This window comes from Nelumbo nucifera, chromosome 2 (genome assembly GCF_055504915.1).
Source record: "Nelumbo nucifera cultivar China Antique chromosome 2, China Antique-T2T, whole genome shotgun sequence".
Taxonomy (NCBI): Eukaryota; Viridiplantae; Streptophyta; class Magnoliopsida; order Proteales; family Nelumbonaceae; genus Nelumbo; species Nelumbo nucifera.
The window spans coordinates 26,527,295-26,542,673 of record NC_142650.1 but is presented as its reverse complement, the minus strand read 5'-3'; the positions used below and the strand labels follow the sequence as shown (position 1 = coordinate 26,542,673).

The window sequence follows — 15,379 nt, the reverse complement described above, 5'->3', positions numbered from 1 at the left end:
GGAGATCGGATGTTGTGGGGCATTTAAACTTTATGGATGTTGTGGGGGTGTTTGTTATTGGTTAAACATCCATCAAGTGCGATTCCAGATGTGCTGCTCCTATAGCTGTATATAATAGGTTAATTATGTAAACACGCTAATGTTATGTGCACATGGGACCCAGTAGATGTGGAGGGCCCATTTGGACTGAGTTCTGAGTTATTGAATGATTCAATAACTGAGTTATTTGAATCAAAACTTAAATGAAAGCTGCCTGGGTGGCTATGGACTTTGGAATACCAATTGCTGTGAATTGAATGGGATTATTCTTTTCTTTTTTTTTTTCTTTTTGTTTGGAAAATTTTCTATTAATGAGATCGATAATAGGTTGACCATTTGATCCAATTGGGGGAAACGGTTTAACCTCCGGGCTGGGTTTTAAAAACTATTCAAAATTAGCTATTGCCATTCATCAAAAGAAAAAGAAAAATGAAATTCGAACTATTCTACTTGCAAAAATTTCCTCTTCCCCCCAAAAACTAATAAACCTCTATTCATAAATCGGGCAAGACCTAAAAAAATATCACAAACACATTATATATACATGTTTTTTTTTTTTTGTTTTTTTTCTCTTTTGAATTTTGGATTTTTCTTTCACATGCACCAATTGCAATTGGGTCCTCGTTAATTTACGTGTTCTTCTTGTTCTCCTCTTTTTTATTTTTTTTTCGTTTGTCCCAAGCCATTAATGTATTTGAACATTTTGTTCAAAGCATTTGTCAAATTGCTCATTTCTAGAAAAATGACTAAAATGTTTGTTTAATATAGAATGAATAGACCAACCATAGTGGATTTGGATAGTTGTGCTTGTTGTCAATCCTATTCATGGTTCTAAAAAGTAGACAAATCCGCCATTTTAGACTTCATTTTGTTCCGTCAAACTCTTCTACACCCTTTTCTAAACTCAGCTGACAACAAGTTACAATCATAGAAAAAAAATCCGGAACCTAATTTGTAGGGCAGCATGCTCTTTTTAAAGTTTGAATGTTGACTAAATATTTATGTGAATATAAATTTGTGATTTTTGTATTACCTTATTTTAACCAATTAAAATGAAAAAAAAAATACTCAATTTGGTTGAGATCATTAAAATCAGAGAGATAGTAGACATGGATAGAGTTGGAAACTAATGGGTATCTTGGGCATGAAAAAGTTTGAATGTTGACTAAAACTTGGACGCGAAACACTCTTATAGATATATTGGATCAGGTAAGCATGACGTTGTAAGCACGTTAAATGAGCATTTACAAATTTTTTTGACACCTGTCCTTTAAAATACCCCATCCTACCATTGAAAAAGATTAATACCCACATTTATCATGTGCTCATTTAACGTGCTTAGGTTGTTGTGTTTACTAGATCCCATTCCTCTTTTTTATAGGTCAATTATAGAAATAGATATAGAGATAAACATAATAATATAAAACTTACAATTTAGAATATAAGCAAAGAAAATAAGGAGACAATTGAAAAGTAAATAAATAAAACGAGTGTTGTGGGTATATAAAAGTTTGAACATCGACTAAAGTTGGAACATGAAAATGTTTCCTTTTTACACAAGTTATATGGATATCTAGCAAAAAAAAGTATAAAACTTTAAATGATAGAAAAAAAAAGTTCTAAGTTTTAAAAATATGGGTCCGACTTAACTTTAGGTTGTGTATGAAAATTAATAATTTTTAACAAAATAATAAATTATTGCAAATTATTTAATAAAATAATTACTTTTCCATATTATCTATTAATGTCTATTTTACTTTATTAATGATTAAATGTTACAATTTTTTGTAAATATTACTTAAATATTAGTAAATATATAAAATTATGTTGTAATAATAATTAAATTATTCTAAGCCCGAGCTCAAGGTTTAAGAAAATATATATGGATCCGATTTGAATCCAATCCATTTACAACTCTATTTCTCACATTATGTGTGGGCTTGGTGCAAATCTGAGTTAAACCTATCTTAGAAGAAAATAGTTGTTTGAGCCCAAACATTTGTAGGTTTAGATGGGTTGGGCTAAGTTATAAATGATTATCGCTAAGTAGAAGGAGTCTTATGAAATTTTTAACAAGGCCATTTATTAGATTTATTATTTTAATTAATTTTTATAAGGAATGCAAATGGTTTATTTTTTTACTTTTTATTATTAAGTTTAATTATCCTATTGATATTAATTATTTTAAAATATAATTTAAATGTATTTTAATTTTTAATTTATGATTTATTAGTTTTTATTAACTTTAGTAATTTGTTATTAATTTTAATTATTAGGTTTCAAATTATAATTTTTTGACATTTAACCAATTAAATAGAATTTGAATATTAAACAAATAAATGGAATTTGGATGAGAGTAAAATTCTCTCTCTTTGGAATACAATAGGTTAATAATGAAAAAGGCATATAGAAATATGCTAAGATAAGTTAATGGTGGAAGGGGTGGGACCTATGTTTTAGAATTCTCTCATTCTCTCTCATTATTTTAAGGTGATTTAATTACTTATGATATTTTTATTAACTAATTTTTAAACTGTTATTTGTTTTTGGGCTGGGTTGGGGCCAATGTCGGCCTTAAAATTTTTAGGCCTGATGCGGACCTAGGCTTAGGCCGGACTAAAATGGTCACCCCTAAGCATATTGCTTTTGGTTTAGTAAATTAATGAGGAGAGGAGAGAGGATAAAATAGAAAAGGAAAAAAATAAGAAAGAGTAAATGAATTATAAGCAATTTAATTGAGTAATTGAGAGAAGAGAGAATTAATGAAGTGAGTTGTTGAAAAAGAGAGAGTTAATGGAAGGATTAATGAGGAGAGATTTTCAAAGAAGTAAATGAAAAAGAGAATAGAGAGTTAATGGTGAGTTAATGAGGAGAGACGAAAAATCTAAAGACTTAAACTTGAGTGGCTACTTGAGTAATTTTGTTCAACTTTAAAAATAAAAATAAAGAAACCCAATGAGAGTTTTAAGTTTGCCTTCTTATATCTTTAATGATTTAACTTAAAAGTATACATGTACATATGTGAGAAATAAGAGAATGATGGGTAAATATGCATATATGGGTAAGAGTACAAGATTTGCACATTTCCAATCAAGTATTAACTGTATGTGATATATGGCAATAGGGACTTTTACGAGTTGCGTGGAACCAAAAGCAAATATAATTTTGATTTAGAATGAAAAATTTTTAGTATAATATAAGGATTGTACTCCTAAAACACCATAACTTCATTGTACATATGATTAGAAGGGCCATGGCTTGTAATATGTTTTGCAAGTTGCTATTTGAAATTTTGAATTGATATAGAAAAGGGTGAGCGTCGACAATTATAAGAAGCTAAGAGATTACTGTGGATAGTAGAGGTGTTAACAATGGAAGATTAAATTTGACTTGGGAAATGAGGTGAAGGGATGATATATGACAACTTCTCAACATGAAGCCACATGAAGAACAAAGTAGTTCGACACACATCAAAATATGTGATTGCCATCTATTGCACTTTGGGTCTACTGGGTTATTCATCTGTTAAAGAGAAAAATTCAAACATTTGTGTTGTGCAATGGTAGTTGATGTAATCGTTTTTGGTCATATACTATTTTTTTGTGATGTATAAATTTTTTTGGCTAAGTACCTCGTTATTTGACCCGGGGGTGACGTGCCTTGGTGATGAGCTACTTGGTGGCGAACTCCCTGGTGGAGAACTGCCTGGTGGCGAGCTCCCTGGTAGAGAGCTACTTGGTGACGAACTGCTTGGTGGTGAACTCCCTGGTGGAGAACTGCCTGGTGGCGAACTCCCTGGTGGTGAACTCCCTGGTGGTGAGCTCCCTGGTGGCGAACTGCCTGGTGGCGAGCTCTCTGGTGGAGAGCTACTTGGTGGCAAACTGCCTGGTGGCGAACTCCCTGGTGGAGAACTGCCTGGTGGCGAGCTGCTTGGTGGCGAGCTGCCTGGTGGCGAACTGCCTGGTGGCGAGCTCCCTGGTGGAGAGCTACTTGGTGGCGAGCTCCCTGGTGGTGAACTCCCCGGGGGAGAACTGCTTGGTGGACTCGTCATTTGACATGCTCCTAGGCGGCCTGCAACTCAGAGGGTGATGGAGCTCCCTGGTGCAGCGCAACCCGATTGCCCTCTGCATGAAGTGATTTCCTCTCCTTTGTAGGCGGCGGGAGCTGAGGGACCTGCGAGAACTGAATCAGAGGACCCGGGGGTATTTTCCCGGTGGGGACTCTCCGATGCCTAAGTTAGCATTCTGATTACAGAGAGCTTGGAAAAAAATGAGAGAGCTAGAGAGCAGGGGTTACCATCATTTTTTCCCTCCCCTTGGCTTTGAAGATCGGAGTCCTTATATAGTGGTGTCCTCGCGGGTTAGGTGGGTGAAAAGCCTTCAAACGATAAGACTCGTCATATCCTGTCAGAACCGGGGTACGGTGGTGAACTCCCCGAGATTGTCAGGCTGGCGCTTGTGTCAGGCGGCCAGGTCGGCACCTAGGCCAGGTTGTCAGGTCGGCGCCTGTATCAGTTGGCGGGTCGGTGTCTAGGCCAGGTTGTCAGGTTGGCGCCTGTGTCAGTCGGTGGGTCGGTGTCTGGGCTAGGTTGTCAGGTCGGTGCCTGTGTCAGTCGGCGGGTCGGTGTCTGAGCCAGGTTGTCATGTCGGCGCCTGTGTCAGTCGGCGGGTCGGTGTCTGGGCCAGGTTGTCAAGCAGGAGATCTTCCTGCGATATGCCAAACTACTCTTCTGTACCGAGCTACCCTACAAGTGGCGAGCTGCCCGGGGGAGCTATGCCGAGCTGCTTGTGGCGAGCTGTGCCAAGCCGCCTGGCTCCTTGGAGAGTTGCCTAGATCCTTGGCGAGCTCTTTGGTGAGCTACCGAGCTCCTTGGTGAGCTACTGAGCTCGTGGGGTATGCTGTTATGGTTCATCGGTGGGCGTCTTATGGGTTGCCAGGTCGGCCAGGTCGGATCATGTACCGGGCTGATCCAGGTCGGCCAGGTCGCGCAAGCCACGCCAGGCCGGCCAGGTCGGCTAGGTCGGTGCCCCGGCGGGACACCAACTTGGTAAGTTGTTGCCTGGGTGTCGCCTATTTGTCATGAGGTGCCACGTGTCACAATTTCACTAGAGGGCCAAATCTGCCCTCATCAGTAGTGTTTCTGTTTGAGACAACTAGGGTTAATAATCCTAAACTCGAGTATGGAATTCCTGAATTGCTATAATTCTATTGCATTTTATTTGCACTTTCATTCACTTTGTGACAAGTATCCCCAAAAGGGCTATTGTGGCAACTGGCGAGCCTTGCCGTCTTCAACGGTTGAGGGAGGAAAAGAGAAGAGAGAGGGGGTGTGAGGGTTGCAGCGGTGAGCCTTGCCGTCTCCCACAGTTGAGGGAGGAGAAGAGAAGAGAGAGGGGATGTAAGGGTTACAACGGAGAGAGGGGATGCAAGGGCTTGTTCACGGTGGTGAGATCGGCACTGTGTGTTGGTGAGAGTGAAGGGGTGGGAATAGAAGGGGAAGAGACGGAAATCCTGATAGAGGGAGGGAGATAGTAAGTGGGAATATTATATATGAAATTGGATTGGACGCTTAAGGGCATTTCGGTCAAGAAAATATTTAATAAGCTGGCTCATCATTCAATGGCAGTTTGGTCATGAAACTTACATTTAGGTTGAAATAGACAACTTGGGCCAATGAAATTTAATGGTGTTTTTAAGGAATGGTGAGTTTTAGAAAATAAAATCTTGTGAATTTTAAATGTTTTGAAAAATTATGGTGAATTTAAAATAATTCATTAAAAAGTGATGATGGATTATAGACAACTCTCCAAAATGTTCTATTCCCATCATATCCCAACAAGTCAAAAGGCCACTTGCGAGTAGAATACTCTTCAGATTAGTGGTGGTGTGGTCTCAGAGAAACCGCTTACTTCGAGAGAAGAATAGTTATCAATCTTCTGACATCATAAGAGTGTTTCATATGACCCAAAATAAAAAATAAAAATAATAAAGCTTGTGATTAAGAGAAAATAAGGCCAAATCACACAATACTATCGCTCTCAAGTCTCAACCATATATGCTAGTTGGGGCGGTCAATAGGTCAGGTACCACAGTGAGAACCGGGTCTCAGATGGGGCCCACAGTGAGCACTGGTGTTTTCAATTGTGATAGGTAATTCAGCTGGGTGTGTATAATTTTGTCTCCAGCTCATCCGGACTGAAACATGATAGCCAATCAGATGCTACTTATTAAATTCATGAGTGGATTTTAATTGATCAAAGCTCTTCTCATGTCTTTCTCGCATTATAGATTTTCCATTAAATTATATGTTAAAAGTACAATTGTCAATTATATTCAAATCTTAACGGGTCAGACCCGACCCATATACCACTTGGGCATTTTCCTAATTCCTCTCCCCGAGTTATTGGATACTTTTATTTGGGTAGAAAAAGTTCTTGGATCTAGAGCTCAGTTTTTTTTATTTATTTTTTTATATGCGAATAAAGTAGGCCCCTAAGGCACTAATGCTTAATTTCAAAGATTGGAGTTAACAATGAAGTTGATTGCGGTAACTGGCCTAGCCCACTGCTTTTTTTGTGATGAGACCCTGCCCTCGCCAATATCTTAAATTCCAGGCCCAAATTTCAAGCCCATGCTTTCTGTTGAGTATTGAGGAAGATATCAATTATCCCGGATAACGTCGCCCACTCTGGCTCAGGATAATGGGGCCCATGAAGCCGGCCCACCACCAAGTTGCACGGTGGACACTGGACAGACATAAGATAAAATGAATTGAAAGCGAAAAAAAGATGTTAGAATAAGTAGAGACAAGCGTCTGATAACTATTGGGTCCATGGAGCTTAAGTGGTTGGGCATTACATGCTGCTTTGATAGTTGATAATGACACCCAATTAGAAACGGGTCCTACAGGTTCCATTAATAATTCGGTGCCAGTGACCCGACCCAAATTCTTCCTTCCTATCTCGTGGTCCGTATTAATTTCCTTTCTGTTTTTTATTTTTCAAACTTCAAAGTCTTCGTACCAACTAATGAGAAAATCCCCAAAAAGGACAGAATACCACTATACCAAGCTCTTTTATTGCCCAAAGCGTCCCTGGTATATTGTCCTTTTCTCACTTAAATTGACGAAAATACCCATAGCGGTAAAACTCGAGTTCCTTTCGCTTTTTCCGCGTAACAAATTTTTTCCCTTTCTTAATCTTCGCGGGATTTTTTTTTTTTTTTTTTTTATTTTATTTATCTCCATTTCCGCTTCCATTCGACTTTACATATACTCTCCCTACTCCCCACTTCCTCAGTTGAACTGTCTTTCTCTCTCCATCTCTATCTCGAGATATCTTTCAATTTCGTACAGCAGAGGATTGGATCAGATCCTTTCTTCCTTCCTCTACCTCTCTCTCTCTGTTGGTTTCTGATCTCTTGCTTCGAGTTTTTATCTCTTGCTACCTATCCGAAACTTTTCTGCTATGAAAAGGAATATTCCGTGACTATATCCTCAAGATCGCTTTGGGAAGTCAGGTTGCTTGGTGAAGTTAGATTCTCTATAAAGGTGCTCGGTCAGGAATTCTTTCTGTAAATTCAGTTCACTTTGGGGGTGAGGCTTACTCCGATCTTTTCTTTAGTTAATCTGTTTGGACTGTTGAAGTGATTCCAGTTAGTTGACGTTTTTGTATCTTGCAGAGATCAGGAAAATGGCTCAGATTTTGCTTCATGGGTCGCTTCACGTCACGATCTACGAGGTGGATAAGCTATCTTCCCGACATGGTGGTTTTTTCCATCAGGTATTTGCTTCAACTTCAACTTGCAGGTCTAAAAGTCGGGATGAGATCGAGTGGTTTTTGAGTTTTTCTTAAATGTATTTTCGTGCTTCATATTTTTCTCTGTTTTTAAAGGACTTCGCATGCTCTCTGATTATTCTTTGTTTTCTCTCTAATCTCTTTGAATTCTGTTAAACTTCTAAGTGTTTTTGTACGATCTGCAGCGGAAACATATGATTCTTTTTCTAGTTATGCATTAATGTCACTGGATTTTGTGATGAGATCATATAAAGGGGAGCTATAATTCAGTTTGTTAGGATTATCTGCTAGATAATTCTTTTATATAGTTCTTCTGTTCAAATATCTAAATCAATTTTTTTTTTCCGTTGTGTTGTGATAAATCTTAGTTTTTCAGAAGCTGTGCTATTTTTTTTTTTTAATTATACCATGTGACTGCATTTTGGTGCTTTAAGTTTTAATTATACCATCTTCTGTTTTGAGTTGCTTTAAGTTTTAATTCAATTTGAAAGATGGGGAAAGTCAAGGGATAACCACAAAATGCTACTTTTGTGGTGTGGAAGCTCTGATTCTTCTTACTTCTTTACTTTCACGGAAATGCAATTGTTCTGATCATGCCCTCTAGAAAAAAGGATCTGGTTCTACCAGTAATTGAAAGGATTCTTTTCTTAAAATGATAAAAATATGAGAAAATATTATAAATCACATTCCTTTTGTTCCTATCATGTCCTTGTTGGGACCGGGGTCTGTGCACCAGCGTTTCCAGACTTGGACCCGATGGAAACTGGCAGCCAAAACAACTTTTGGGATGCCCAGTTCTTAAAATATTGACCTGGTCGAGATGGAAACTGACAGCCAAAACAATTTTTGGGATGCCCAGTTCTTAAATTTTGACCTGGTCAAGCTCACCCCAAATACATGTGTTAATAGGTATTATAATAGGTAACATTTACTGTTTTAACCATAATTTTGATGTAAAATAGTTTTGAAAGATAATCTGGAAGCATTTTTAAAATTTTTTCACATATTTACTTGAGTAAATTGAGCAGTTGAATTGGAGTATCGAACCATTTGAATGGGGGACCCAGTGACCAAAATGGTTTTACATCCTGTCCGAGTCTGAACAAGATTGCTGTTGTGTCAGTGAAGTTGCAATAGATAATTGAAAGACATTTTAGGGAGGCTTGCTATGGAGGTCTTACAAGGCACGCACACACAGACATAGCAAACCAATCGCAGTTATTTTGGCCGTTTTCTGAGTTAATTAAATTCCCGGTCATCATTGTTTATACTCTTGTAAATCTGCAAAAGCATACAACATTTGCATATAATTGAGTTCACTAAATTCTCACAATTACAATGATGGATCTTGTGGAAAACTTTTACGACAATACAGAATGGAGGATACTTGTAAAGAGCATAATAACTTATCTAGTTGGTCTCTCTTTATAAATTCCCTAGTTATTTTCCTGGATGCTTTGAAGGTTTCATGCTTCACTGTTCTGGATACATCAGTTTATATAAACTTTGAATGATCACCTTGTAATTTTATGCCTAAACATCATATTAAGAAGGATAAAAAAGTAGATGGTTGATGTTCCGGAATGTTTTTAAGGTTTTGAAAGTTCATTCTTCTTTATTTGAGTTCTTGAAATCTCTATTGTGACCTACTTAATGAGTTTAAAGTGAGGAAGGGCACTATAATTTAATTAGGCGAAAGTATTCAGTGCCTGTTTGGGATGGCTTTCATAATGTGACTCTTAGATTTTTGAGGTGGGGTCCACCTGGAAAGTTTGCAATGTAAGGTAAATAAAATCTGGAGAGACAAATTCAGTCATATCACAGCCATTTATGCAGCTCTCTGTACAAGCTTCTTCTAGTAGCTTCTCCAAAGCAGCTACATACAAAGCTAAGCCCTCCCAAATGAGCCCTCAAGCTTCCCCTATTCTTTCTGGAATGATCTGGAGCTTCCCCTGCTTTTTAGAAATAGACTTAAACATCCTTCATGACATATGTTCGCTTAACACAAACTTCATTAGGTATCTATTACATGAATTTACTGGATTCCATCTCGCATGCTTCTAAAAATTTTTCATATATACGATAATTCCTTGCTATTGCAAATTTAAAATGCCATTGGGACCAAATGCAAATATAGATTTTATTGTTTCACATTTGGTCACATTGGTGAATTCAATATTGGCAGACTCAGACTGGATAGACAACCATTTTGGTGACTGTGCCATGGATCAGACTGTTTGACCATATGGGTTCAACTGCTTGACTCATTCGAAATTTCAAATAAAAGGTTTGAAAAATAAAAATTTTAAAAATGAATATGGTTCTAGACTATCTTTTAAAGCTATTTTACACCAAAATAAGCTTACAACAATAGGCATTAGAGGGTATAACATATATTAGCACATGTGGATGAGTTTAGCTTGACTGAGTCAACATTTCCAAGAACTAAGCAAACAAAAAACTATTTCTCTGCTAGTTTCCAGTTCTAACAGCTCTACCATCCAGTCTGATCCATGTTGAATAATTAAGATTTCTTTTGGTGAATTGGCTACAGTGTAATAAGGTGTATTGATATTTGGTATGCAAAGGCAATTTTGAAACTTAAATTGCATAGAAGCATCTTTTGTCATCAAGTGAGCAGGGTTTTCTTGTGATTATACATTTTCAGTTGTATTTTGACAGATTATGTGATATGAGATGTTTAAACATAGAAGCATCTTTTGAAAAATAAACATATTTAAACATATTTATCAAAAAAAACATATTTATGAAAAATAAGGAAAATTTCAGTCTATTTCAAAAAGTATATGGAAAGTTATAGTAACTTTCCCATTTAATTATTTATACAAGGATAGATTTTGTTCCCTTGACTTTATTTTGAAAGGTTTACCAAAATCAATCATTTTCTTTGTTTTCTCCCCCATATGTGTGTGCATTTATGAGAGAGAGAGAGAGAGAGAGATCATTTAACTCTTTGTTTTCTTCTTGTTTCTTTTTTACCCTTCTTGCCTTTTGTTTTTCTTATTGGAAAATTTGGAGACTGTTGGTACACAAAAGATAACAACAAGAAGATTGTTTTCCCAGGTCAAGAGAATATGCTTGTGCCGCCCTAAGGTTTCATTTTGTTAAATAACAACCTCAATTTCTTTTTATTAAATTGTTAGCATCCTTTATTTCTCATTCATGAATTTTTCGTCCAGATTGTTGAAAACATTGGCATTGGCAAAGGGACTCCCCAACTATATGCAACAGTTGATCTAGAAAAAGCTAGAGTTGGCCGGACCAGAATGCTGAAAGAAAATGCCAATCCTCAGTGGAATGAGTCCTTTCATATTTACTGTGCACATATGGCTTCTAATGTAATCTTCACTGTAAAAGATGATAATCCTATTGGTGCAACCTTAATTGGAAGAGCTTATATACCTGTTGAAGAAATCCTAAATGGGGAGGAAGTAGATAGATGGGTTGAAATCTTAGATGAAGACCGCAATCCTATACATGGGCATTCTAAGATTCATGTGAGGCTACAATTTTTTGATGTTACTCATGACCGTAATTGGTCTATGGGAATCAAGAGTTCCAGATTCCCTGGGGTCCCTTACACGTTCTTCACACAGAGACAAGGATGCAAAGTTACACTCTACCAAGATGCCCATGTCCCAGACGGATTTATCCCAAAAATCCCTCTTTCTGGAGACAAGTTTTATGAGCCGCATAGATGCTGGGAGGATATCTTTGATGCTATCACTAATGCGAAGCACTTGATTTACATAACTGGGTGGTCAGTGTATACTGAGATCAGTTTGATAAGGGACACAAGGAGACCCAAGCCTGGGGGAGACATTACCCTTGGAGAGCTGCTCAAGAGGAAAGCCAGTGAAGGTGTCAGAGTTCTAATGCTTGTTTGGGATGACAGAACCTCTGTGGGTTTACTGAAGAAGGATGGCTTGATGGCTACTCATGATGAAGAAACTGCCAATTACTTCCACAACACTGATGTCCACTGTGTCTTGTGCCCTCGTAATCCTGATGATGGAGGGAGCATTGTTCAGGACTTACAGATCTCTACCATGTTCACCCATCATCAGAAGATTGTTGTGGTGGATGGTGAGATGCCCACTGGTGCATCAGAGCAGAGGAGGATTGTGAGTTTTGTTGGAGGTATTGATCTCTGTGATGGGAGGTATGACACAGCATTCCATTCCCTTTTTAGGACCTTGGACACAGCCCACCATGATGATTTCCATCAACCCAACTTTACCGGTGCTTCAATCGGTAAGGGTGGCCCAAGGGAGCCATGGCATGATATACATTGCAGGCTAGAAGGGCCTGTTGCTTGGGATGTATTGTACAATTTTGAGCAAAGGTGGAGGAAACAAGGAGGAAAGGATGTGCTTGTTCAGCTAAGAGAACTTGATGACATTTTTATTCCCCCGTCCCCAGTAATGTTCCCAGACGACCGTGAAATATGGAATGTCCAGTTATTTAGATCAATTGATGGCGGTGCAGCATTTGGCTTTCCTGACAATCCTGAGGAAGCTGCCAGAGCAGGGCTTGTCAGTGGGAAGGACAACATCATTGACCGCAGCATTCAGGATGCTTATATAAATGCAATTCGACGGGCAAAGAATTTCATTTACATTGAAAACCAGTATTTCCTTGGAAGCTCTTTCTGCTGGAAACCGGAGGACATCAAGGTTGAGGATATTGGTGCCTTGCATCTTGTCCCAAAGGAACTCTCACTGAAGATTGTTAGCAAAATTGAAGCAGGGGAAAGGTTTACCGTTTATATTGTGGTCCCAATGTGGCCAGAGGGGATCCCAGAGAGTGCTTCAGTTCAGGCAATATTGGATTGGCAGAGGAGGACAATGGAGATGATGTATGCTGATGTCATTCAAGCCCTACATGCTAAGGGGATTGAAGCAGACCCCAGAGATTATTTGACATTTTTCTGCCTTGGGAATCGGGAAGTGAAGAAGAGTGGAGAGTATCAACCTTCTGAGGAGCCAGAAGCTGATACAGATTATAGCAGAGCTCAGCAGGCCCGGCGTTTCATGATATACGTCCATACCAAGATGATGATTGGTAAGTGTTTCTTTGCTTTCATAATGGAGAAGTACAATGCATATTAAGCAGAAGAGTTAATATGTTGGTCTGGCCAGACAAACCATAAATATCACTGGATCAACTAACTGCTCTGGACCCAAATCCATTATAACATGAGTTTGTATTGTTGGTTAAATGGGTACCCATCAATATCCTTAATTATTGGGAATGGAAGGGATGGACATGAAAAGCTAGTTAAATTTAAATGAAAATATTTGTTTACCTGGCAAGAGTTTCCATCACTCGGAGGGTGGGCCTTGGTGCAACAGTTGGGTTGCTCCATTGCAACCTGGGTGACCAGGGTTCAAATCTTGGAAACAGCCTCTTTGTGTCTGCAGGGGTAAGGCTGCCTACATTGACCCCTCCCCGGACCCCTCATTGGTGGTAGCCTTGTGCACCGGGCTGCCCTTTGGTTTCCATGGCTCAGAAGGACATCTTGACAGTTCATAGACTTTTATATGTAGTTTGGGTTCTGAACTGATGGCCAGCAACCTTTGCTATTAAAAGCATGCATAGACACACTGATCATGTCCCATTTGTATAAACATGGGAATCAATTGTTTGCATGATACTATGTTAGTAATTTGGTAACTTAAAACGATGCAAGTGGGTTCTGGGCCTCTACAAAACTACAACTTCAGATGAGCGGTTGCCTAATTGTTGCTTTAAATTGTAGTTGGAAACCTAGGTGCCTTCTCCTGAAATTTGTTTTCAAAACTTAGCTTTAAGGGCCCATTGGGATATCGGTTCCCATTGACCAAGATATCCATGTCCTTTTTTCAGATTTATGTGGGATCTACGGAAAATTTATTTTCCCTGGGTATCACTTACCCGGGTAAGCTATACCCATATCCTAAATGGGTAAAGTTATTAACACTTGGAGACAAAATTGCTCCTTTTAATAATGGCTTTTTATGGCTAAAACAGTCATTGTCTTATTTACCTGGAAAATAAAAGAACATGGATAAGTGCATTTACCCGGGTAAGTATTTCCCAGGAAAGACTTACCAGGGTAAGTGCATTTACCTGGGCAAGTAACTTTCTGAAAAGCGAATGGGGCCTAAAACCAATGTTCAATCCATGATTCACCAATCTGATTGAGTTAAATTTCAGTTAGATGTGTTGAAGTCTTCAAATCAGCCCCAAAAAATTTCTTCTAACTGCCAATTCAGGCAGTTCTGTGAGGTTCCAAATTACTTCAGCATGAATATGAATTCCGAGTTGATTGATCTCCCCCTTTTCTGCAGTTGATGATGAATACATTATCATTGGATCTGCCAACATCAACCAGAGGTCAATGGACGGTGCCAGAGATTCTGAGATTGCCATGGGAGCTTTCCAACCATATCATCTAGCAACGAGGCAACCAGCCAGGGGTCAGATCCATGGCTTCCGAATGGCATTGTGGTATGAGCATATTGGCATGCTTGACAATTCCTTCCTGCAGCCTGAGAGTGTGGAATGTGTCCATAAGGTGAACCGGATGGCTGACAAGTACTGGGAGCTGTACTCAAGTGACATACTGGAACAAGATTTGCCTGGCCATCTGCTCAGGTACCCCATTGCAGTCACCGAAAACGGAGAGATCACCGAGCTTCCAGGGACTGAGCACTTCCCTGACACAAAGGCCCGTGTCCTTGGCACCAAATCTGACTACCTTCCCCCAATCCTCACTACATAACAAGATAAGCTACAGTTCTCTACTTAGGGTGATACACTCTTCTGTTCTTATTACATCTTTACCAGCAGCAGTTTGTACTTGTAGAGTTAATAAATTATATGTTTTTGTAATTTGCAGAATAAGAGTTTGTAGTATTGTCAACAGAAGCAACCCCCAATCCTCAGGTCAACGGATGTTTGCTTGTTTTTAGTGATTGTGTTACTGACAGCTTGTTGTTTGCTAGCTTCATAAATCATAAGCAGTTGATTTAGCTGGTTTTAAATAAGTGGTATTGGCTTTCTTTAACTTTCAAGTGTAATAATAGGACTAAGGGTTTGCTTGTTGGGTAATGTACAGGAATTGGAATCAGTTGAAATGGGATTTCATTCCCTTAGGAGGGGGAGGGAATGGCCATTCCTTCAAATGGGAATGCTATTCCACGAGGAATGAAAGTAGGATTTTAATTCTGTCCAACCAAATAGTTGGAATCGTATTCCAATTCCAGACCCCTATTATCGTGAACCAAACGGGCCCTGAAATCCATAGAAGTTCGTGACTATCACCTTACATGTCTAAGACTAACCCACTGTGCTGGACCCATGATTACTAGTCCGGCATGGTTCACAAGTATGGTTACTCACGATTACCACCCACAAAAAATTGTGTATTGTGAGAGTAGATTTTAACAATTGATACCTTTTTTTTTTTAATTCTTGGATTTATTTCAGTTTGATATTCTTTCGGTTTGATATTTCACAGATGCGTACGTTAGGATGGT

The 15,379-nt window shown here is 38.7% G+C and overlaps 1 protein-coding gene across 1 annotated transcript; it reads left to right on the top strand.

Annotated features, from left to right (window-relative positions):
* Window positions 1-7,252: 7,252 nt before the first annotated feature.
* LOC104595387 (phospholipase D alpha 1-like) lies at window positions 7,253-14,887 on the top strand. The gene is made up of 4 exons (XM_010256099.3): window positions 7,253-7,633; window positions 7,720-7,820; window positions 11,036-12,920; window positions 14,189-14,887. Exons 2-4 carry the CDS (start codon window positions 7,731-7,733, stop codon window positions 14,620-14,622), a joined length of 2,409 nt encoding a protein of 802 aa, XP_010254401.2. The 5' UTR covers window positions 7,253-7,633; window positions 7,720-7,730; the 3' UTR covers window positions 14,623-14,887.
* The last annotated feature ends 492 nt before the right edge of the window (window positions 14,888-15,379 follow it).